The sequence below is a fragment of the Aptenodytes patagonicus genome, chromosome 16, assembly GCF_965638725.1.
Source record: "Aptenodytes patagonicus chromosome 16, bAptPat1.pri.cur, whole genome shotgun sequence".
Lineage (NCBI taxonomy): Eukaryota > Metazoa > Chordata > Aves > Sphenisciformes > Spheniscidae > Aptenodytes > Aptenodytes patagonicus.
The window spans coordinates 8329409-8352247 of record NC_134964.1 but is presented as its reverse complement, the minus strand read 5'-3'; the positions used below and the strand labels follow the sequence as shown (position 1 = coordinate 8352247).

General features: G+C 58.8%; 1 protein-coding gene across 2 annotated transcripts; it reads left to right on the top strand.

The window, feature by feature from the left end:
- The first annotated feature begins 403 nt into the window (after positions 1–403).
- UNC13D (unc-13 homolog D) lies at positions 404–22029 on the top strand. 2 transcript variants are annotated; one of them, XM_076353588.1, is made up of 32 exons: positions 404–541; positions 8713–8745; positions 9020–9127; positions 9518–9577; positions 9841–9907; positions 9991–10168; positions 10532–10576; positions 10990–11058; positions 11258–11327; positions 11671–11775; positions 12114–12206; positions 12461–12564; positions 12833–12950; positions 13563–13687; positions 13947–14037; positions 14324–14380; positions 14796–14893; positions 15135–15186; positions 15494–15624; positions 15957–16077; positions 17230–17373; positions 17567–17665; positions 18022–18228; positions 18404–18472; positions 18818–18897; positions 19138–19243; positions 19321–19392; positions 19513–19596; positions 19891–20011; positions 20603–20726; positions 21106–21311; positions 21418–22029. In XM_076353588.1, exons 2-32 carry the CDS (start codon positions 8713–8715, stop codon positions 21522–21524), a joined length of 3144 nt encoding a protein of 1047 aa, XP_076209703.1. In that variant the 5' UTR covers positions 404–541; the 3' UTR covers positions 21525–22029. The 2 variants fall into 2 exon arrangements, with proteins under 2 accessions (XP_076209703.1, XP_076209701.1); XM_076353586.1 differs by lacking the exons at positions 19891–20011; positions 21418–22029 and having other exon boundaries at positions 479–541; positions 21106–21172.
- Positions 22030–22839: the final 810 nt, after the last annotated feature.

Below are 22839 nucleotides of genomic sequence, written 5' to 3'. Positions count from 1 at the left end.
CGTTGGCTGATGCGGTCGCAATGCAGGCACCTCCAGCTGCGAACAACTGCCAGGTTGGTATTAGAAGACAGGTTTTACTAAGACAGGCTGTGATCAAGAGGTGGTTTCAGGTTTAAAGCTGTACAAGTAAGCCCAAGTGACAAATGTGAGGTTTTTGTGGGTTGGTATGAAATGCCGGGACATGCAGGGTGATCTTCATTTTAGGCAAGGGTTTTCTTTGCAGCCGTGCCGGCTATTACTCACCCGTTTGGCCTCCTGCGTGAGTCAGCTCAAAGAGCTGCCATCATGAGACTGAACTGGAAACCGGTATTTCAGCACCCTCCTTGCTCAAGGGCCGCCACTGTGCCGCCGAGAGAGACCACAACGGGATGTGAAGAGACCCACGTAACAGCGAGCAGGAGCCGGGACCCGCCGGCAGAGGCTGCTGGATCTCACGCCTCAGGGTGCAAACAGACCGGGATCCATCTCTGCCGCGTCCTCCCAGCCGCCCACCTGCCATTTCCTACACATTTCCTACGGTCTCCGGATACTGGAGCAAAAGGTATCAGCTTGGGCTCCATTTGTGAGCTCGGCTCAGCAAATCCCGTCGTTCTAAACTTTTCCTTTCCCTTGCTCAAATTCACTCTCCTCCTCCTCCATGTACTTTGCTCTGTAAGGGCTGGGCTCTGGCTGGGACACGGTCGCTCTCCCCGTGGCACGGATTGGCTGCAATAATATTCCGTGTTTTGGCGTGTCTGTCTGGGATCCAGGGGCAGTGGCGGGGGGGTTCAGCCCTGCAGCCTCCTCCCGTCATCCAAGCTTGCAGCTCCGTGGGGTTTGGTGGGCTCCTCAGGAGGCTTTGACACCCGTGTGGGGAGAGGTGGTGGTGGAAAAGCCAGGGAGGGACCGTTTCGGTGCTGAGGCTGGTCAATAATTTGGTGTGTGCTCCAGGATAGGCACGAAGGTGCTTAATACCTACCATGGGGCATGTCTGGTACCTGGGTGTCAGCTCCAAGTTCTTCCACCTTCACAGGCATCCACCCTAGTCCCTCCTCAGCTCAAGCACGTGCTGTAGGTCCTGCTGCTCTGAACTCAGCGCCCCAAACTAGCAAATGAAATGACCTTGGCATTTGTGTCCCCCACCTTTCCTGTCCCTGCAGTGAGAGCCGCCGCTGCCCCGGCCCCGCGGTGAAGGGATGATAAATCCAGTGGCTGTCACTGAATTCATCTCTCCGGGAGAGGGAGGTGGATGAAATATTTGCTGCATACACATAGCACATGGCAGTGATGGAGAAAACGTTTTAAAGCTGTCGCAGGGCACCCCAAGCCAAACGAATGGCATCCAGATCAATACATGAAGTTTGTGACCTCCTAAAGGACAAGGCAGGCTGCTGCCCGGGGGGGCTGTGCTCTCCCCCTGCCTTGTGCTGCCGTGTGGGGAGACAGACGCAGCGTTTGAGCCGGGATGGTGTCCGGGCAGGTCAGCCCTGTGCTCTGGGTCCCAGGGGGACAGCAGGGAAGCGGGGTCAGGGTGGGCTGGACACGTCGTGCTTTCCCCTTCGGGACCCAGCCAGCTCCCTGGGGAGCTGGAGCAGCTCCGAGCAGAGCTTGGCATCGCAGCGGCGTTTTCTCCAGAGGGGCTGGGGCTGGCCGGTGAAGCCCACCCCCGGTGACTGGCGTGCTGACTGCCTCATGGGCAGCGTGGCCGGAGTCATCCTCACATGCCCCCGCTGTGGAGCTGGCAGGTCTCATGCCAAACCCCGTGCTCCTGCCCGGGACTCCTGAGGGAATTCCCCTTTGCTGTTCCCAGAAGGACTGGCTTTGCCTTGATGTCCTTCTAAGATGTCCCAAATGGGGTGGGGGGTGTGCTGTGTGTCCCCCCCCATCCTTCCCAGGTCCCATTGCTTTTTGCTAGGTGCACTCAAAGCGCTCGGGAGAGCCTGTGGAAGAAAAGATGTGGGGTAAGAGCAGAAATAACTGGAAAGCCCTGCAGTAGGCAAGGAGGGGAAATGACTGACGTCCCTTCCGGGTATGAAATCGCTGGTCCCAGAGCACACAGCACCCGCAGGTCCCCGGGGGGACGCCCTGGCCGGGCAGCCCCGAGGAGAGGGAGCAGGACTGTCCCTGATCTCATTTTGAAACCACCTTCCCCTCCTCTCCTCTGCGCTGTGCTTTTGCTGTACACCTTGCCAAACTCCGGCAGGCACAGCCTGGTTTTGCAGAGTCATTGGACCCCGTGTTTAAAAGAAATGAGGGAGGGACACGCTGAAATCAATTTTTTGACTATTTGCCCGTTTCCAGCTGAGAGCTTGAGATAAGGGTGAGGGCAGGCTGCGGTTCCAGGATTATCAAGCCAAGAGGTAGGGAGATAAACTGCTGTTAATGCTTGCGGAGGGTCCTTTCATACCAGGTTTTCCTTTAAAGGGAAGATACCCTTTAAAGAGGGCGATAATGCTTGTTCTTTGGAGATCTGTTCTCTCAGCAGCACCTATAACCCCGTGCACGAGTGAACTGTGGACTTTATTTATACCGGGGGCAGCCTGTAACCCCACAGGAGTATATCCCTATAGCCTGCAAGGAAAAGGGTTTTCCTTTCGGACAAGTTGTTCTTAAAAGGAATGGAGGGCTTCCCTCTATATTGGGTTCACTCTGTATTGTGCATATATACGGTACGTGCCTCTGGGTAGTTATTTTGGGAGGCAGATTGATGTTGTGGGGAGGGAGGTCTGTTTTGGGGAGTGCAGACCCACTCCCTTTGGAAAACAAAGTCCTTTTACAGCGCTCCTGACCTGGGATGTCTGGGATGTTTCGCAAGGTCCTGGCTAGTTGTCCTGCAGGTTTGGGGCATGGAGTTTATTGGGATTGTGTCTGCTAATCAGAAAGCAGCTTCTGGAGCTGCTTTTGTAGGGCTTTTCTTATTGTTTCCTGGATGAGGAGTAATTCGAGGTGCAAATACGATGAGATACGTGAGCTCAGTGATTTTTGTCACCGGTATTTTGTGGAGCAGGTGGCTACTGGTAAAACCCAGGGGGAAAAAAACCATGTTTGCTGCTATTGAAACGGGATCACCAAACAACTCTCCCTTTGCACACACAGAGGCTCAAAACCATGTGAGTCCTGCACAGAGACCTTCTGTAAGGACCATGCTGGCCGCTGATGGGGGACGTGTGCTGCCCACCCTGCCAGGCTCTGCCTGAGCGTTTCCAGCCGGCTTTGCAAACCAGCCCCGAGCAGTGCGGTGACCAGCTGGGGAACTTTTGGGGAAAGTGCTTTTTAACAGCCACTTCCACAGTGAAGCTGAAGTTTTCCTCTCTAAAACCTGCAAACCCCCAGCACAGCCACCAGCTCTTGGCTGGGGAATGATTGCCTGATGCTTAGCAATTTTTATGATTACAGTGGATTTTATTTCTTTAGCCTTACAAGGAGAAGGGAGGTAGATTTGAGGCTTAACTAAATTCTTACCAGTTGTTCTCTCTGTGCTGGCTGAGGTAAGAGACATTTCTTTGACCCCTGTTACTTTTTGTTGTCAAGAAGCAGCGAAAGGTGTGAGCAGCTCGGGGACCCTGTGTCCGCGTCCTGCCTTTATCTCTGTGGTTGCTCTTTGCTAGGCCAAATTTTGCTTGTGCAATCAAAGCTAAAAGCAAAGACGACAGCAGTAATTTTCAAATGCCATAGCGCACGTTACAGCTCTAATTCCCACTGACATTATTTTGCAGTGGAGCCTGGCACTAATGTCCCAGATCAATAAGCAGCATTTGTGTGTGTTAAGGGAGAGGGATGCAGAATAGAAATCAACCCATCCACCATGTCCCCCTCCATCAGTGAGGGAGGAGTTGCTTTTAAATTGTTTGCCCAAGATGAAGCAAATGCTAGGCTGGATAAAGGCAGGGCTGAGGCTGGCAGGGCTGGGCAAACACCTCCGAGCATCTCTGCCAGCAGAGGGGACGGGCACCCTCACCGGGCGCAGGACGAGGAGGCAGCTCCACTGCCAAACTCGGGAGGGCAGAGGAAGTGATGCTGAAGACCAGTTCCTCGGGGTTACTGCGCTGGTTCCTGGGGACAGTTACAAAAGAGCCTTCCTGACATGAGAGAAAGCAGAATTGTAACGAGCAGCTTTTTTCAGACCTCAGGGGATGAGGCTGAACGATCGCTGTGAGAGCAGGGATGGATTTCAGCTTTTCGGTGTCTCGCTGTATCTCTGGATTTTTATTCCGTAGATTAGCTTGGCATCCCGCTGCCCCTGGCAACTCGCTGTGTTTGTGCTGTGCAGCCCCTCACGGCCCCGGTCCTGTGCTGGCTGACCTGGATAAAGAAAACCTGACCCCCCACATTGACCCGCTGCCAACGCCGGCAGCCCTTTTTCCATCTCCTGGTCCCCCAACTTCAGGGAACCCCTTTTGCCAATATAACCTGCCCTTACAGGGTTTCAGGGCAAAGGGAACTTGTGTCTCTCCTGAAGCAGCTAAAACAGTGCGACCTGCCTTAATTAAAGGACTAGGTGATTGCAAGGATGAAAGGGACTGGCTGCCTGCCTGCCTCCCCTCCCGTCCTCTCACAGGGATGCCGCTGCCAGCAGCCTCCTGCAGCCCTTTGCAGCCCTGGTTCGAGCCAGCGTGCTGCGGGGTACCGCCGTGCTATTGGAGCCATCTCTCTCTGCAGTGCCTCGTACGGTAGTTAAGGGGACAAACTTTCCAGTGCAGTTTCCACGGTCGTGGTTTCCTGTTTGGATTAAGCAGAAATCCCTGACAGGCTACACAGCACCACTGAACCCGACGTGGAGCCTCTGCCCCCTGCGTTGCATCTGAAGCATCTTGTTTATGGCTTCCGGGAGTGTCTGCGGGCCAGAAATAGGAAGGCTGGAATGACAAAAACTCCCCTCGATGGAGAGTGTAGTGTCAGCCGTGGTCATGGCCCTGCTTTGCAGAGCCCGTGGGTGCTCAGCAGCCGCAGCAGTGACGTGCAAGTCTTGAGCGCAAGGCTGATGTCCTTCCCTGGGCTGTGGGTCCGTCCGTTGAGCAGCAAATGCTTGCGCAGCTCAACAGCCCCTCCGACCCCGAGCCCGAGGCTGCTCTTAGCTGTGTGTGTAAGTACATTAAATATCCAGGAGCAAACCAGCTCTTCCCCTGGTCATCTCCTGGGCTGCAGCTCCCCCCATTTGCCATCAGTGCAGGCGTTTCGATAGGGATCTTCGAGGGGTGGGCTCTGCTGCTGGTCTGTGATAGGCAAGAGTTGCAATCAGATAAAGTGTTTACAAGAATGAAAGCTGACAGTAAAGCACGAGTTTTTAACTCCGTTTCCTGCTGCTTTTTTTTCTCAGTAACCAGCTCTGCCCAGACAGCCCGTTCAGGGAAATAAGCAGCACGCCCCTTCCCGGTGCCGTCCGTCCCCAGCACGTGCACTAACTGCATCAGTTCTCAGCCCAACTTTGTCCAACGCACCCGGGTGCCGCAGGGATTTCCCACGCTCCAGCTTTTGCACCAGATTTCAAATCCCCTCCATCCCCTGGGGCTGAAGATGACTTCTGCTTTCTGCGGGGTCCCCATCTGCGCTCGCAGGGCATGATGGATCCCCAATACACATAGGAGCCCAGATCCTCCATGTTGCCCCCACCCATCCTCCCCACCACCCCCTTTCCCTGCTGGGCTTTGCCTTCCCGGGACTATTTCTGTCCACTTATTCCCAATTCCTTGCTCATAAATAATAGCAGGGACTGGATGTGACACCTTTCTTTTGCTCCCATCCCGTCTGCGCCGTGAGGTGCCCATTGTCGAGGGGCTGCCTGTGCAGGACGGGGCGGTGGGAAGCGGGGCCGGGGTGCCTGCCTCCCCGTGCTGCTCTCGAAGGAGGCCTATGCACGTTTCCGCTTGTTAAAATGGCCATGGCGAGATAAGGTCTGTGGTTTCCTCCGAGCATGCGAGCAAGGGGGAGAGGCGAAAGCGGCAGGCAGAGCTGCAGCCGCTCCCCTGCCCTGTGCTGAGCCTCCCCCTGAGATGGATGCTGCCAGTGAGACCCCCGTGGGGACCCTCCCCAGGGAGGAGAGTCCTGAGGTAGGTGGCTGTAACCCCGGGGGGCTGGGGAGCATGTTTGGGGCTGGGGAGCGCGTTTGGGGTGCAATGGCCCCAGGGAGGGGGGTCGGGGCTGCTGTGCCCAGGGGACCCCGGGGTGCAGAGCTGGGTGCCGAGGCTGTAAAAGGGAACTGAGAGAAAAGGGACCGAGGCCATGTCCTGGCTGGGATGCTTTGCAAGGGCGAACAAGGAGTGGGGGTGGGGATGTGGAGGTACCATACCCATGCAAACGTGCACTCGAGGGCTGTGTACGGGGTCGGCTGCAGCTCTGTGCCGGCACTGAGGGTCCCCTCTTAGCTCAGCTACAGCTTCCCAGTGCCTTCCAACCCCTCTGGGCTCCCTGCTGCCCGAAGATCCCCCAAAGCCCTGCTCTCGGCCAACTCAACCCAACTGACTTCCTCTGCAGTGGCCAGACAGACGGCATCCCTGCGGCCGCCCCCGTGGAGATGGGACCCGCAGCTCTGCACACCTCTGCCCGGCGCTGCTGGGAGCGTGTGGGCACAATCCCCCATGATGAACCCTGGGATGATCTGTCCTGGGCCCTGGGATGATCTGTCCTCGTGGTGTTCCCCCCCAGGGACTTGTCCTCCCTCCTAAGTGTTACCGTCTCCGCAGCCAAGCTGGCCTCCCGCACCGGTGACACTGCCGCAGCTAACGGGGTGGGGGGGATGCTGGTGGCTGTATCCGGACCTGGATTTAAGCACCGCTCCTGGATTTGAGCTGGGCTTTTGGTGTGGGGATTAGCAGCAGTAAACATATCCTGGTGGCTCAGCTTTAGCTTAACCAGTCCTGTGCGCATATGGGTGGGCACAAAGCAGATCCCGCAGCAGCCATCCCCGATGGCAGAAGGGAGAAACAGGGACCTGCCCCCCCCCAAATCAACAGCAATTCCTCCCCCTGCCCTCTCATGCTACTCCTCTGCTGGGCGAGGAGCAGACGCTTGTGCCTTGCTGATAAGTGACAGCAGCAGAGAAATAAAGTCCTTTTTCTCTCCCCTCTGCACTTGCAACCCTGCTACGGGGCAGCGCTGCCCATGGGGATGCTGAAGGATTTGGGACGGGACCATGCCCGCCGTGCCTTGGTGCAGGCAGGACGGTGCCAGGAGCAGCGGAAGGTGGACAGTGCCCTGGGCAGGGGCAGGCAGGGGCAGGCAGGGGCCCTCCTGGGTGCAACGGGTCCCCCTTTCACAGGGGCTGCTGAGCCACCGCAGCCCCTGGTACCGACCAGAGGTTAAAAGAAGGGACATGGAGGCAGGTGGGGAGAGAAGCAGCTCAAGGGTTAAGCTCGCTGGGGGTGGAAGAGTTGAATTTAGTCCAGATGGCCGAGGGATTATGCCAGCCCTAGATCTGCCATAAGCAAATGTTAATGTTCCAGTTCAGGGTTGTTTTTTTTCTTCTGTTAAGGGGATCCTAAGGTCATTTTGGAGCCTGAGCTGACCCACAGGTCGGGCTCGTCCATCCATCCGTCCCTGCCAGCCCTGGCTGAGCAGGTCGCTGGGGCTGTGCTCGGTATACGCCCCTCAGCACAAAAGGGCCAAACTGGTTTAAAACATTTCCATTATATTTTTTGGCATCACCCCCTTGCACTCCCAGAGGCTCCAGCACGGGGGGGCCGTAACGGATGGCACAGGGGCACCGGTCCTCCTCCCTCTGGCTGGTCACCCGGCTCGTGGCAGTGGCAAAGTCATGGTCACCCGGCCAGGCTCTGTGGCAGGAACAAGTTGCTCAGCTGTGGTGGTGGCGGCCGAATCCAGACCTTGGTTAGAGAAGCAGATGCAGGATGGGCTCAGCCTCGGCATCGGGCAGGGAACAGGGGCTGAGGACAGGCTGAGAGCTGGGGTTTGCCCGGGAAAAGGGTATTTTTGGCAGAGGTGGTTTGATCTCCCGGCCGGACCCATGCGGAGCCTGGATGAGTGGGAGGTGACATTTGAGGCAGGGGATGACAGGGCCTGTGTGGGCAGCAGGACCCCCTGGCCAGCCCCAGGGCTGAGCACCACTGGAGCTGGGCTGTGCGTGGCACCGTTTTAATTTAGCTGCCTTTTGGAAAGTAAATGCTGTTGCTGGTCATCCTTCAAGTGGGGAATGGACCTTCAGCTCAACAACAAGCAATGTACCGTTGCAGCAGTGCTCGTTTTTCTTTCTGGCAAGAGGACTCAAGTCACAAATCCCGATGGCTTTTTGGCCTCTCCTTGCCCGTAGCTGCCTTGCCCAGCCTGCAGCTCCTCGCTGCTCTTTGGCCGCTTGCCCTCTTCCTTGGCTGGTTTGCTCTCCAGCCTGGTCCTGCTGGGCCTGGCTGGGCCAGCAAGCAGCTCTGTGGGGCGAGAGGCGGGTGGCTGGCTTTTAAAGCCTCCTATGGTTCACCCCAAATTGCTGTTGCCATCCTCGCTGTGCCCTCCTCAATTGACGGGGCTTGGGAGTGAAGCCCCCGTGCTGCCCCGCCGGTGGGTGATGGAGGAAGTAGTCCCTTGGCTGTGGGGCGTCTGCGGGGTGTCACGGCATCCTCTGGGGCATCCCAACCCAATGGGCTGCAGGTGATGCCACCCTGTCCCAGCTGCCCTGCCCTGCCCTGCCCTGCCCTGCCCTGCCCTGCCCAGCCACGGTTTCCTCCTGAAACCACCCTCTGCCATGAGATCTGATGGGAAACCTCTCTGCTTCTTGTCTTTCTCTAGATGGATCTGTCCCACCGGTTCTCCAAGAGAGAGGTACGAGCGTGGCCCTGCCATGATCTCCATTGGTGGCACTGGAGGGGGTGGCAGCGCTGCTGGGGCTTGGGGACATGGCTCAGCTCCTGAAGGTGCTCCCCAGGGACAGCCAGTGGTGACTGGGCAGGGCTGGATGCCAGGAGGGGGTCAGCAGGGACCAGCGGGGAGCTCGGGGAGCCGGGGGTGGGGGGAACACCCCGCTAATCCTGGGGGATGCGCGGAGCAAGTCCCCGCTGGCCTGGCCCCACACGAGGTGTCAGCACTCCCCCCGCAGCTGGCCCTGCTCTACGAGGAGGTCCTCTACACCATCCGACACCGCCTGGGCAAGCCCGAGCACCACCACGTCGCGGATGTCCAAGAGCTCTATGCCTACGTGCAAAAGGTGGGTCCCCACCTCCCCAACGGGGTCCCCAAAACCTGTCCCCCAACATGTCCACCCTCCCGGCTAAAGGAGATGGGGGGCACTTGGAGGGAGCTTTTAACGGGCACCTTAAAAGCCGTAGCAGTAGCGTCCAGCTGGAGGGCTGGGACAACTTGCAGCTGGGAAATACTAGCCTTACGGAGAAATATTTATCTTAGGCTCGGGATGGTGGGAAGAAGGCTCTCCCTCAAGAGCTTTCAGCTGGTCCCCAGCCCTTCTGCTGGGCTCTTTGCTCCTCTCCTCTCCCCTTGAGCTGCAGCTGGCTCCCAGGGAGTGGAGGGAAGCCCCTGGCTGCTCTCCAGCCACCGTTAACAGGGCAGCATCTGTTATTGGCCCTAATATCTACAACAGGCTTTCGGCATGGATGCGGAGGAGCACAGCGTCTTCATGCAACAGGTCAAGGAACTGGAGGTACGCAGCGAGATGGCGTCTCCCCAGTATGCTGTGGCCAGGGGGGTCCCCACATCGGGGTGGTGCTGGGGGCTGTGGTGCCTCCCAGCCCCTGTGTTCGGGCTTTGGGGTACGGGGTGCCCCAGGCTGTGCTGGGGGAGTTGCTCAGGAGCCGTTTACTGACCTGAGCAGCAGCCGATGATGAAATCCTTCTCGAGCCCCATCCTTCCTCATGGGGTTGGTGACCCCACATCAAGCATTTTTTTTGTTTCCCTTTCTTCCAGAGCCCAATTTTTTGCCTGAAAGCAACCGTGAAGGAAGCCAAGGGGATTTTGGGTAAAGACGTCAGCGGTAAGTGGAGACAGGTGGGTGTCCCGTCGGAAAAGGGACAGCCGCTGCTCCCAACGGGGACTTCCATGCCTCCACCCTTGCAGGGTTCAGCGACCCGTACTGTCTGCTGGGCATCGAGGCCAAGAGCCAGGAACCGGCTCACCCTGACCACAAGAAGCGGATGAAGGCTGTGGTCAAAGACCTCATCCCCGAAGACCAGATCCATCGCACGCAAGTCATAACCCAGACCCTCAGCCCGGTGTGGGACGAGACATTTATCCTGTAATCTGCCACCCCTTGGCTTTGCTCATGGGGGGCTGGAGGGGGTGCCCAGGGCTCTTGGGGGTGGATGGGGGGGTTCACCACTCAGCCCAATCAGGAGCTGGGGCTCTGCCGGGGCGATGCCCACTGGGGCTTGCCAGGCTTCTGGTCTGATCAGTGCAGCAGGTCCAGGGAGGTGAAAAACAAAAGCATGGCAAAAATCCCTGCCTCGGGGCTCTCCCACCACTTCCCCAGGCTGCCCGGGGTGGTTTGGGGTCTCCCCCAGGGAAGGGCCTCCTGCTTGTAATCCCCAGCTGTCCTGCCTGCTTGCTGCCGGTCCCTCAGATGCTGCTCGAGTAACAGCATCCTGCTGGTGCCTTGCAGGGAGTTTGAAGACATGGAGACGGCCAGCTTCCACCTGGACATGTGGTGAGCGGCAGCACTCCCCGGCCCTAAGCGGGGTCCTGCCTCCTGGGAGGGTCGCTGGTGTGATCCTTCAACCTGCACCCTTTAAAAAGCCCCAGAAACCAGCTGGGGACCCCTTCCCCCATCACTTTCTGCTGGAGCAGTGCACAGTGCAGGATGCGACCAGCGTGAGCAGAGAGCCCAGGCTGGCTTTGCCCAGGCAGGGCTGATCCTGAGCCCTGATTTTATTTATGGCAAGAAGCCGTGTGGTTGCAGATTTTGGCTGGACAGCCAGTTTTGGGGGTGGCCTCAGTCCCGACATATTGCCCACCCCAGCACCTTCCCTTCTCTGCCGTCATTGCGGCTCCCTGAACTGTTTTGCAATCGCCTGAATTTCCTCCTTTCCCCACGGTGGGTTTTGCTGCCCACCCTCGCAGGGACTCAGACATGGTGGAGTCGGTGCGGCACAAGCTGGGGGAGCTGACGGACCTCCACGGCCTCAAACGGTTGGTGCTGGCGTGGCCCTGATGGCTGCCGAGGAAAGAGGGTTTGGAAAATGCTTATTTGCCTGCTGGATTTTTAAAATTGCCTTTGGAAGAAGGGAGGGAGGCTGGCAGGTCTGCGTCGGCCTTCTTTGCCCCGACCACGGCTGGGTCACGGCTGCAGGAAACCTTTTCACCCCCCTCCTTCCTTCGTGCCTTTCAGGATCTTCAAAGATGCTCGCAAAGACAAAGGGCAGGACGATTTCCTGGGGAATGTGGTCCTTCGCCTGAAGGTGAGCACCGCGGTGCATCGCCTCCTCCAAGTGACTCCCCAGGCACCGGTTAAACCTCACAGGGTCTGGGCAGGATCCCAGCCCCGCGGTGGCACGGAGTGCACTCAGGGTCCTCGCTCAGAGCTGCAAATTGATGCCAGGTCCCTCAGTTCAGTGGCAGGTGCCCCAGCCACTCCAACACACTCGCTCAGTGATTATATACATCTTTTATTTTGAATCCAGTACTAGAGTCATCCAATACAGCATCTTCCTGCCCCATTAGCGCAGTGGGACCTGGTCCCTGAGTGGGATCCTTCCCCCGGGAAGGCTGCCCGGGGCTTCACCCTTGTCTCTGTGCATGCAGGACCTGCACTGCTGGGATGACCAGTGGTACCAGCTGGAGCCACGGACAGAGACGTACCCCAACCGGGGACAGTGTCACCTGCAGTTCCTGCTGACTCACAAGAAGGTAGGAGGGGATGGGGAAGGGGGTCTCTTTCCATTGCCTTGGCAGGATGGGGCAGCTGCCTGTCCCTTGGGGCCTATCTTGGGGTCACAGATCTGTGCCCCAGGACCAGAGGTGCCAGCACCAGGGTTTGCCTGTGCTGGAAACCAGCTCGACCCTCCCCTGAGCTCCATGCCAGCGTGGGGGGCTTTGCTCCTGGTGCACCTGCGCCCCTTGGCTCGGCTTCAAACAGGGCTCTCTGGCCCCATGGTTTTTGGGTTCCTGTGTCCCCACTCTCTGACTGTATCCCTGTGCGTTCAGGCAAGTTATGGTTATTGCTCCTACGCCTTGGCTCTTTTCAGAGGGCCACTACGTGCAGCCGGACACAGCCGAGCTACACTGTCCATCGCCACCTCCTGCAGCAGCTGGTGTCCTATGAGATCCTTCAGCACCAGGTACCAAGGGGGAGAAGCAGCCCTCCAGCAGCTGGGCTGGGGTGAGGGCTTCCTTTGGAGCCCATCACGCCTGACACGTTGCTGCAGTGTGATGGGGAGGAGGGTCATGATGATGCCTGCCTGTGCCTGGCATCCTTACGGGGCACCCATTCCTCCCATGGTCCTGCAAACACACGCCACCCTGGTGCCTGTCCTCCTCCTCACTCAGCCCAGCTTGCTCCAGGACACGTCACCCTCCTTTTGCATCCTTGCAGGCTGGCAGCATCGCCTGGGATGGGGAGCTGAGCAGGCATGCCAGCACCGTGCTGTACCTGCACGCCACACAGAAGGATCTCTCCGACTTCCACCAGGTCATGGCGTGAGTACCCCACGCGTGAGGAGCCACGATGCAGCATTGCGGGGGGGGGGGCAAGGGTCTCGATGCCTTCCCTGGGGCCGTCTGACCACAGCCAGTCTCTCCCATGAGCCCAGCGTGTCTGATATTGCCCCCCATCCCGGGCAGCACCAGGAGACCTGGGTCCTGCCCCTGCAATCCCAGCTGTAGCTGTGGGTGGGGGAACCCCACGCTGGCCCCTGGGTGCTCCCCAGCCGCCAGGGGCTCAGCCCAGCCTCTCCCTCCTCCCCAGGCAGTGGCTGGCGTACAGCAAGCTCTACCAGAGCCTCGAGTTCAACAGCAGCTGCCTGCTCCACCAGATCACCAGCATCGAGTACCAGTGGGTGCAGGAGCGCCTGAGGCCAGAGCAGGTGAGGGGGCTCCAACACCATGTGGGGGGCAGAGATCAGGGAAACGTGCCCCGTGCACCTGAACCCGAGCCTCTCCTCCCAGCTCCCGGGGCCGTTCCCTCCCTGTGTTCCAGGAAGGGCAGGAGCTTGTGGGGTACAGGGGTGCTGGGGCGGCTGGAGGGCATTTCTGGGGAGAACGAGCCATGGGGACCAGAACAACCCATGAGTCGGGGAGCCCCTTTGCCCCAGGGGTTTGTTCCCCCTCTCTGCGGAGAAGCCCTTACCCTTTGCACCGACATCCCCCTCCTCCATCACTGCCATCAAGTCAATCACAACCTTCTGCAAAACTTAAATATGACCCAATTCCTACTTTTCCCTGCCCATTTTCCCAGGGCATCCCCGCACCCTGCTGAGACTCCAAATTTTTCATGCATAGCAATGAGGTTTAAGTGCAAAGCTCAGTTCAGCCCCTCCAGGGAGAAGTTACCCAAGGCATCAGGGGGTTTTTCCATCCCTGGAGCAGGCTAGAAAGGAAAGGGAGCCACCAGCTCCCTCCGCCATGGTGCCGTGGTCCTGCTGGCATCTCTGTCTGCCGCTGAGGAAGACAGTGCATGTTTCCTTCCTTCTCCCCAGAAAGAAGAGCTGGCCGAGTCCTTCCAGTCCTTGCTGACTTACGGGGTCTCCCTCATCCGGAGGTACCGCATCATTTTCCCCCTCTCTGTCCCGAGGTCCACAGAGAGGCTCCAGTCCCTGCTCCGGTGAGTCGAGCACCGGTGCCAGCTGCGCGTGGGGTCGTATGGCTTGGCCACCATGATGGACAAGCCTGTAAGCTTGAGCAAAAACCCACGTGAGCTCTTTCTGCCCCCTTCTAGGCTGCTGTGACACTTGTCCTGGGCTCCCCGTGGGGGATGTTGTTGGAGGGGAGGGAAGGTCTGTTTGGGTAGGGTCTCTGGGGGGGAGAGGTGGTTGTTTCTGACGGGCTGGTGCTGGGTTTCACTCGAGGTTCTCGCTTTGCAGGGTCCTGGTCCAGATGTGCAAAATGAAAGCTTTCCATGAGCTGTGCACACTCAGCCCCGACCTCCCCCAGATGGTCTCCACGGCGCTGAAGGTAGTGGGACCAGGTGTTTCACTCTCACCAGCCCCGGGGAGGTGGGACCCTGCGACTCTCCCTTCCCATCCATCCCCTGCCCAATGCCCACACCTCAGCAAAGCCACACGGACCACCATGGCGGGGCAGAAATGCCCCCTTTAAGCTGGTGGTCCCAGCCTGTGGTTCCCACCACATGGAGCTCGGTCCTGACCACACCCAGGGGACAGGGAGACCGAAGGGGGTGACAGAGCCGGCTTTGCTCCTCCTGTTTCCCTGCCATCCCACCAGAACTCCTCTCTTGCAGTCAGGCACGACGGAGTGGTTTCACATGAAGAAGCAGCACCTCAAGCCCATGGTGAAGGTCAGTTCCCATCTCTGCCTCTCTGACATTATAAGAAGCAATTTGCTGGGCTTGGGGTGGGAGGCCCGAGGGGGCGGGAAGACAAGACTGAGACAAGGCTTCTCCAGTTTTCTGATACAGTCAAGGCGTTTGGGTTTCCAGCTAAAAAATACCATGAGCCATGTTACCTGCAGCTGCATTGAAGCTTAAGGCCTTGGTGCAATGCTCAGGAGAGCAGGAGGTGGTCCCCAGCCCAGCCATGCAAGCACAGCGCAACAGCGGATGTTACCGACAACCTCTTGGTGCTGCTAATGTGGATCTAATGATAGATTGCTACCCCACGAGAACAAATCATAGAAATAAATCTGTTCAGAACGGAGCCCAGGTCATCTCAAAATCACTGAGCATCCAAAACAAACTGTTCCTTCCTTTGCAGAGCATGGAAGAGAATGGCAAAGCCTTGTCCAGACTCCTCCTGGAGGTGATAGGAGATCTCCAGCAGTGCCAGAAAATCTGGAATAAATTCTTCATCAAGTAGGTTTCGTAGCTTGATCTCCCCTCATCCACCTTCCCTGGGGTCAAGAGCAACAGGGCACTTTCATGACTCATTCCTTGGCTCTTGGGCTCCACAGGTAGCCTCTGTGGTCACATCTCTGCCTCTTAGGGCTGTACTGTCCTCGTCCTTACGGCAAGGGCATGGTCTGGGAGGATTTGCTGGGCTGGGTTTGCTGGGCTGGGGCTGGCAGGCTCCTGACTTCCCATTTCTCTCTTGCAGCACCTTGAAATTGAATCTCTTCTCCATCGCCTACCTGGAGCTGGAGAGCCTGGTGAGCAAGCCTGGGCTGCTCTGCACTCGCGGGACTAAGGTCTAAAGCCAGCCTGAGGTTTTGGCCACCCTTCAGATGGCAACTGGTTGTTGCAAGCCAGGGAAACTCTCCATCTTTCCCTGCGTGCCCTATCTGTGACTGTCATCTGCTTACTTGACCCAGTGAATCTCCTGAAATGCCACCCAAAAGGAAGAGGAGTCCCCCAAGCTGACCCTCACCCCGCGGCTCCAGAGAGCCCCTAGCAGACCAAGCCTTCCCGGCCGGACCCTCACTAACAGCTGTCCCCCCTTCCCTTGCTCACTGCCAGGTCGCGGAGCATGTCCAGGAGCAGCTGCGTGAGGTCGACAGCAGCATGTCCAAGCCCACAGCCGAGAGCCTTTTCCAGCTCTACATGAACCTGCAGGAGCTCTATCAGATGAAGGGCTTCCTCCCAAAGAGGTATCCAACCCAGAGAGAGGGGAGATGCCGAGGTGAGGCAACGAGCAGTTAATTGAGAGGAACTCCAAATCCTTCCCATTCTCCTACATCACTAATTACACACAAGGCTGTTGGTGTCTGGTGTCGATGTGAGCGTCACCAGAAGGGTTTCAGGCTTGTCTCTGAGTGGGGTTGATGGAGACCTCAACTTCCAGACTAGGGGAGGTTTCTCCCTAGCACAGTGCTACGTGCTGCCTCTGCCTCGGGGCAGTTTCTTGTGTGTGAGAGCAAGGAGGGGTGATGGCCCCGTGCCGTTGCTGTGCGGTTGGAGAAGCTGGTGCCTTCCTCCACAGGGATGGACCTCTGGCTCTGAGCAATTTCCACCAGTGGTTCAAGGAAGCTGTGCCCCAGTGGTTGCAGAAGGCCTACACCATCGCGCTGGAGAGGGCACAGAGAGCCATCCAGATGGACCAGGTAACCCAGGGAGGAGAACGTCTCCCTCGGTCCTTTGGGGACACTCCAGCTCCCTCCGTGCCTTGCCGCTGTGTCTGGCCCACAGCATTGAGACCACCACGTAGGTGCCTGTTGCGGTTTAACCCGGCAGGCAGCTAAACACCACACAGCCATTCGCTCACTCCCCCCTCCCCCCACAAGTAGGATGGGGAGAGAATCGGGGAAAAAAAAGTAAAATTCATGAGTTGAGATAAAGACAGTTTAATAGGACAGAAAAGGAAGGGAAAATGATAATATTGATAAAAGAATATACAAAATAAGCGATGCACAATGCAATTGCTCACCACCCACTGACCAATGCCCACCCAGTCCCTGAGCAGCGGTCGCTGCCCCCTGGGCAACTCCCCCCTATTTATATACTGAGCACGACGTCCCATGGTATGGAATGTCCCTCTGGCCAGTTGGGGTCAGCTGTCCTGGCCGTGCCCCCTCCCAGCTTCTTGTGCACCTCCAGCCCGCTCAGTCAGTAGAGCATGGGGAGCTGAAAAGTCCTTGACTAGTGCAAGCACTGCTCAGCAACAACTAAAACATCGATGCGTTATCAACTTTGTTCTCATCCTAAATGCAAACCACAGCACTGTGCCAGCTACTAGGAAGAAAATTAACTCTATCCCAGCCAAAACCAGGACAGTGCCTCTTGCAGCCCAGAGGTGGGCTGGTTCCTCTCCCAAATGCATAGCAAAGTACGTGGTCTCCTGGACCAGTTGATCCCACCCTGGCCCCACACCACGTCCCCGTGCCCCTTCCCTCTCTGCTCTCTGGCAGCCTGAGCGAGCTGATGAGCCTGTGTTTGAGCCATGCTGTGAGCATCCCCTTCACTTCTGAACTTTAGGAAGAGGGGAGGGAAGACAGCCATGGGGCCGCGGGCTCCTCGCTCCACTCTTCAGTGTGGTCCAACAACTAGAATATGATGGGGCACAGCCCGATGTGGGGAACTCAGGACGCTCCACCCATCCTCATCTCCTCCACTCTCCAAAGTGACAGGGTGATGACATCGGGATATATGGAGCTGATGACGGGCTAGAGAGCCCCAAAGTAAAGGAGCAGCTCTCCTGTCTGGGATGGCTCCTTTCCATACAAGCTAAATTGCATTTGCTTTCTCTGCCCTCCCAGCTGATGCCCTTCGGGGAGCACAACAAACACAGCACGTCCACCGTCGACCTGTCCACCTGCTATGCCCAGATCGTGAAGACCTGGCAGCAGCTCAACTGGCCGGACCCCGAGGAAGCCTTCATGATCATGGTGAAGCTCGTGGAGGTTTGTACCCTGGGCCCTGCTGGCAGATGCCATGCTCACGGGCATCAGCAGCCGGAGTTTCGTCTCCTACTCTTGGAGATGTGTCTCTATGAATGGGGCCAGTGTCCCACGCCGATATGGCGGGGTCCCCTGGCCCCGCGGTGGTCCCTGTGCTGCCCAGATCAGTCCCGTTGGCTTCTTCTCTATCCTGCAGGACATGTGTAAAATCGCCCTGATGTACTGCCGGCTCATCAAGGAGAGGGCTGAGGCTCTGTCGCTGAACGAGCAGAATGAGGGCGAAGCGGCCAACAGGGTTGGTGTTGGGGCAGGGTCCACTGCTTAGGAAGAGACAGGATTTGGCCGTGGTTTCTGGGCAAAGAGGGACATGAGCTGCTGAGCACCCAGCCAGCATCCTGGGTCTGGCTTTCATGGGGACCAGTTGACCCCCGATAGCCATAATCCTGGAAAATCAGGAGGGAAATGGTGTGAGCAGGGGGAGCGGGATGGGGATGGGGATGGAGATGGGGATGAGGGTGAGAATGAGGATGGGGATGAAGATGGGGATGGGGATAGTGATGGGGATGGGACTGGGGATGGGGAGGGGGATGGAGCCGGCAGGGGATGCACCAAGGGGTGTGGGACACCCTGAAGCAGACCCACCTCCCCCAGCTCTGCATCGTGGTGAACAACATCAAGCAGCTGCGGCTGCTGGTCCTAAAGCTGCCGTCGCAGCTGGACTGGGCCCAGCTGGAGCAGCGCACGGGGGCCGTCATCGACCACCAGCAGATCCAGCACACGCTGCACAACCAGCTCGACAGCACTGTCTCCTGCCTGGACCACGAGGTCTGGGATGTGGTGCAAGCCCTGGCCACCAAGGTGACCACCTGCCACTGACCCCCCTTGGCCCTCGCCTGGCCCAAAGCGGCGAGGTTTCACCCAAGGGGGCCTGGAGCCCATAATGCTCCTGGGATGGAGACAAGGTCGACCTGGGCATGGGGAGGCTGGTGTAGAGGGCAAAGCCCAAGTGCCTCCGTGCGTTTCTCCCTGGCAGCTGGAAAAGGGCATCGCCAGACACATCCAGCAGCTCTCATCTTCCAACGACACCCGGGAGCCTGAGGACGTAAGTACCTGGCCTGGCCCCTCCTGGACCATCTTTTTCAGGCAGCTGTGAATAACCCTTGCCTACTTGGTGGAGGCCCCCATCACCCTTTCCCACCTCTCCCTGCCCCACGCCTTGGGCACAGGACACACCAGCGATGGTGTGCTTCATTTGATGCCCATGTCAGCAGCAGGACCAGACAGGGCACAGCCTGCCCATGTCCTCACTGTGAAAGGGAGCCCCTCTGGACCCGCCCCTGCCCTGCTGGCTCCAGCCAGCAGTGGTCTCCCCTCTCCCCGCTGGAGAGGGCCCTGCTGGCTACGGCTCCCCCATGCCCTCCCCAATGCCCCTCTCCTTTTGCTGCAGTCCATCATCCCGCTCATGAAGTTCCTGGAATCGGAGCTGCAGTATCTCAACGAGCATCTGGTCCAGGAGAACTTCAAAAGGTGACCAAGGCACTGGGGATGCACCATGGCAGAGGCCAGCAGCATCACCGTCCCTCGGCAGGAGTGTCCCCTCAGCCCCATGGGGCTGGGGGATATCCTGCTTTGGGGCTGGCTGCTCAGCCCAGCGGGTTGAGCCAGTTCCCTCTGGGGCTTTGTAAAGCTTCTTGGCTGAGGACCAACCCCCCCCAACCCACCCCCCCCCGGACCCCCGCTCACAGCCTTCCTCCCTTGCCCCTGCAGCCTCCTCAGTCTCCTCTGGCATCACACCTTGGCCGTGCTGTCGGCAGCCACGGGGCAGCAGATCCCCTCGGCCCAGTGCTACAAGAAGCTGCACTGTGCCCTGAAGGTACCAAGGGGGGAAACCAGGGAGTCCCTGGCAGGGACGGGTGTTTGATTGCCGGCTAACAGCATCCTTCTCCACAGAGCCTGGAGCTGTGCTTCCACGCCGAGGGCTGTGGGCTGCCGCTGGAGACCCTCCACACTGCAGCCTTCCTGGTACGGGGTGCTGGGGATGTGGGGGTCCCCAGAGTTTCCTTTGGGTGCTTTCTAGGGAGGGTGTCCCCAGGCTGCAGACCTGTCCATGTGCTTCACCATCACTTCTCGTCCTCTCTGCAGTCGCTGGAGGCCCACCTGGCCCTCTGCTCTGCCACCAGCCGCAAACTCATCCAGAAATACTTCAGCAACAGGATCCAGCAGCAGGTAGGAGTCAGGATGATGCCCCAAGCCCCTTCCCACACCCTACCCTTGCACACGAGAGGCTGCCCGGCACAGCCTGCCTGTGGAAACGTGGGATTTCCCCACCACCCTCCCAGTCCTGGGGCTGTTGGGGCTGGTTTTGCAGTGGTGGGCAGGAGGGGGTTCAATTGCATCCCAGAGGATGTCCATCACCCTCCGGTACCCCAAAATGCCTGCTCAGCCTCCACCAGACCCCGGGCATCCTCTCCATGAGTGTGCCAAAAGGCAGCACCCTTATTCTTGTACCCCACCGCTCAGCTGGACACCAGCTCGGAGAAGTATGGGGCCGTGACAATCAAAGCGCTGTACCGCCCTTCGGAGCAGAAACTCCGTGTGGAAGTGCTCAATGCTGTCAATCTCATCCCACTGGACTCCAACGGTGGGTGTGGGGAGCCCCACCACCCCGGGACCCCCTGTCCTCAGTCCCCGATATGCCCCTGGGTTGGAGAGATGCCAGCAGTGCTTGGAGTAATGGGACTCTGTCTTGATTTGCTTTTGCATCCAAGGAGGTGGATTTGGGGAAGAAGGGGGATTATTGCACTAGTCTGGGGTGGTCCAGTGGGATGCAGCAGGCAGGACCAGGCAGGACACCATGCCCACATCCCCCTGCCTTCACTTTGCAGCACAAGCCAGCAGCCAGGGCAGGCGGATATTTTCCACCGTGCAAATCACATCTCAGACAGAAAAATATGCCGGGGTGACAAGGGACAGCCTCTCGGGTTGGCTGTCATTTGGGGAGGTCTCCAGGAGAGGTCACTCCTATTGCAGTCACCCGTGGCCGATCCCTGTGTGGGCAGGGTTGGGGATGTTCCCACACCCTCCCAGGAGCGTGGGCTGGGCTGGGGGGTGACGGTGAGGGTGCCCTGACCCCCCAGCCACCCCAGCGTGTCCAGCCACCCCGGCTGGGCTTGGCCAGCCATGCCAGGGCAGAAGGGGCAGTGGGAGGGGGCTGACGTCTGCACCCCACCAGGCTCGAGCGACCCCTTCGTCCAGCTCACCCTGGAGCCCCGGCATGAGTTCCCCGAGGTGGTGGCCCGGACCACCCAGTGCAAGAGGAATGAGCTGCACCCCCTCTTCGACGAAGCCTTCGACTTGTACGTAGGGGCTGACACCCACCGGGCCCCCCCCAATCCCCGCAGCCCCCCACGCTTCAACCGAGCCCCTGCTATGGGGCTGCTGCTCCGGGAACTGGGTCCTGCCTTGGGATTTCACCCCCTGCACCCCACTGGGGGCTCATCTGTGGGGTCCCACGGTGGGAGCTGGGGTAGGGGCACCCCAAACACCTGGGTCCTGCAGGCTGGTGTGGGGCTGTGCTGGAGCCCTGTGCTTTGAAGGGGTGCAGTGCAGTGGGGGGGCTTGGCTTCCCACGGAGCATCACCCTGGGGAAGCCTGTTTGGACCCTGGAGGGAAGGTTGAATTTTGGGATGGAGCGGATGGGATATGACAGTCCCTCACATCCCATTCCCCCTGCAGCTTGATCCCCCCCGAGAAGTGCCGGCAGGAAGGGGCCTGCCTGCTGCTGACCGTGTTCGATTACGACACACTGGGGGCCAACGACCTGGAGGGCGAAGCCTTCTTCCCCCTCTGCCACCTGCCCGGACTCGACACCGATGAGGACCAGGCTGACACGGGACGGGTACCCCAGACCCGCCTCCCCCTCACCCACCCCAAACCCACCGGTACGTGCGTGGTGCAGCAGCCAGGCTAAGCCCCGCTGAGCCCCCGCGGCGTCAGGAGGGGGCTGCAGCAAGCATCTCCCACCATCTCTCCCCTCCTCTCTGGCAGGAGACGAGATCCTCCGGCTGCTGGAGTCCAGGAAGGGGGACAAAGAGGCTCAGGCCTTCGTTAAGCTCCGCAAGCAACGAGCCAAGCAGTCCAAGGAGATGGAGTGAGGGAGGCGGAGGAAGAGGGTCCCGAAACAAGGGGGTCTGGCCGGTGGGACCCCGGGAGTTTTGCCAGTGCTGGAGCCGGAGCCGTCCTCAGGGGCCACGGGGACAGAGGAGGTGCCTGTGTCCCCCCCCCACCTCCCAGCGCCCATCTCACCCCCACCTTCGGGTAGCAATGCTCCCGTGAGGCTGGGGAGGCTGGGCACACGGTATTTCGGGGGATTTCTTTGCCTGTCTGGACTAGCAACACTACACGGGGGATGTGAAAATGTGTGGCTGTCCCTGCCCGTCCCCATTAGCTTGTCAGTCACTGCCGGTGCCGCATCGCCTGGCTGTGTCGCCAACCCTCCTGTCCGCGACACTGCGTCAGGGCAATGCAAACGCACCGTCACTTCCTCGGGGTGGGGACAACCTGTGGCCAAACCTGCCTTTTTTTTTTTTTTTTTTTTTTTTAAATCTTTTTTTCTTGTGGATCAGCCTCTTATTTTAAATTAAAAGCAACATGATGCGTCGGCTGAGTCTGTGCAGAGGGTGCTTTGGGGCAATGGCCCTGAGCCAGCAGCAAGTGCAGCGGGGTGGGACAAGGCATTTGGGGTACGGTGAGGGCTGCCCCTCTCACTAGGGTTAAGCCGGGAAGGGGCAGCTGGCTGCAGGATTTCGGTGGGAGGAGATGGCGCATGAGCGATTTTGTCCAATTTTCCCATTGGAAGCAGGATGGGGAGCTGGGATGGCACTGAGGCCTGCACCGCTGGCGAGGAGCTGTGCCGGCACCGGGAGGCAGCCGGGTCCCTTGCCCAGGGACCGGCAGCACTGGCTCGGCAGTGGCTGGCACCGGCAGCTGCTTTTCCCTCCTCTCCCAGCCTTGGCTGGTCCCTGCAGGCAGCCGAGGCTTTGGCGAGAGCTCGGCCGTGCTGAATCGGACGGGATGTTTTCCTCTGCAGGGAGTCAGCTAGCGTTGTTTTGAGTTACGGGCCATCTCAAAATATCACCTACGCCGAGGTACAAATCAAATGGCTGCGAAAGCTGCCACCACCCAGCGGTGCTGGGGGCAGGCAGGGCTGAACACGCAGCACGGCCGGTGGCCATCAACCTGCCGAAGGAGCCGGCGGAGCTGGGTTTTGGCCTGTGAAAGAGGCTGACGAGACACGTAAAGCCCAGGTCTGGCTCAGGTACGGCAAAAGGCTTTTAGGACGGGCAGTGCATGGTGGTTTGGTGATGGGAAGGAAAAAAAATAAGGTTCCCAGGCAGATGTGCGTGTCCTCGGGGCTGCGCGGTGCTGGGTGAGAAAGGACGGGAGCAGGAGCCATCCCTGCCCAGCCTG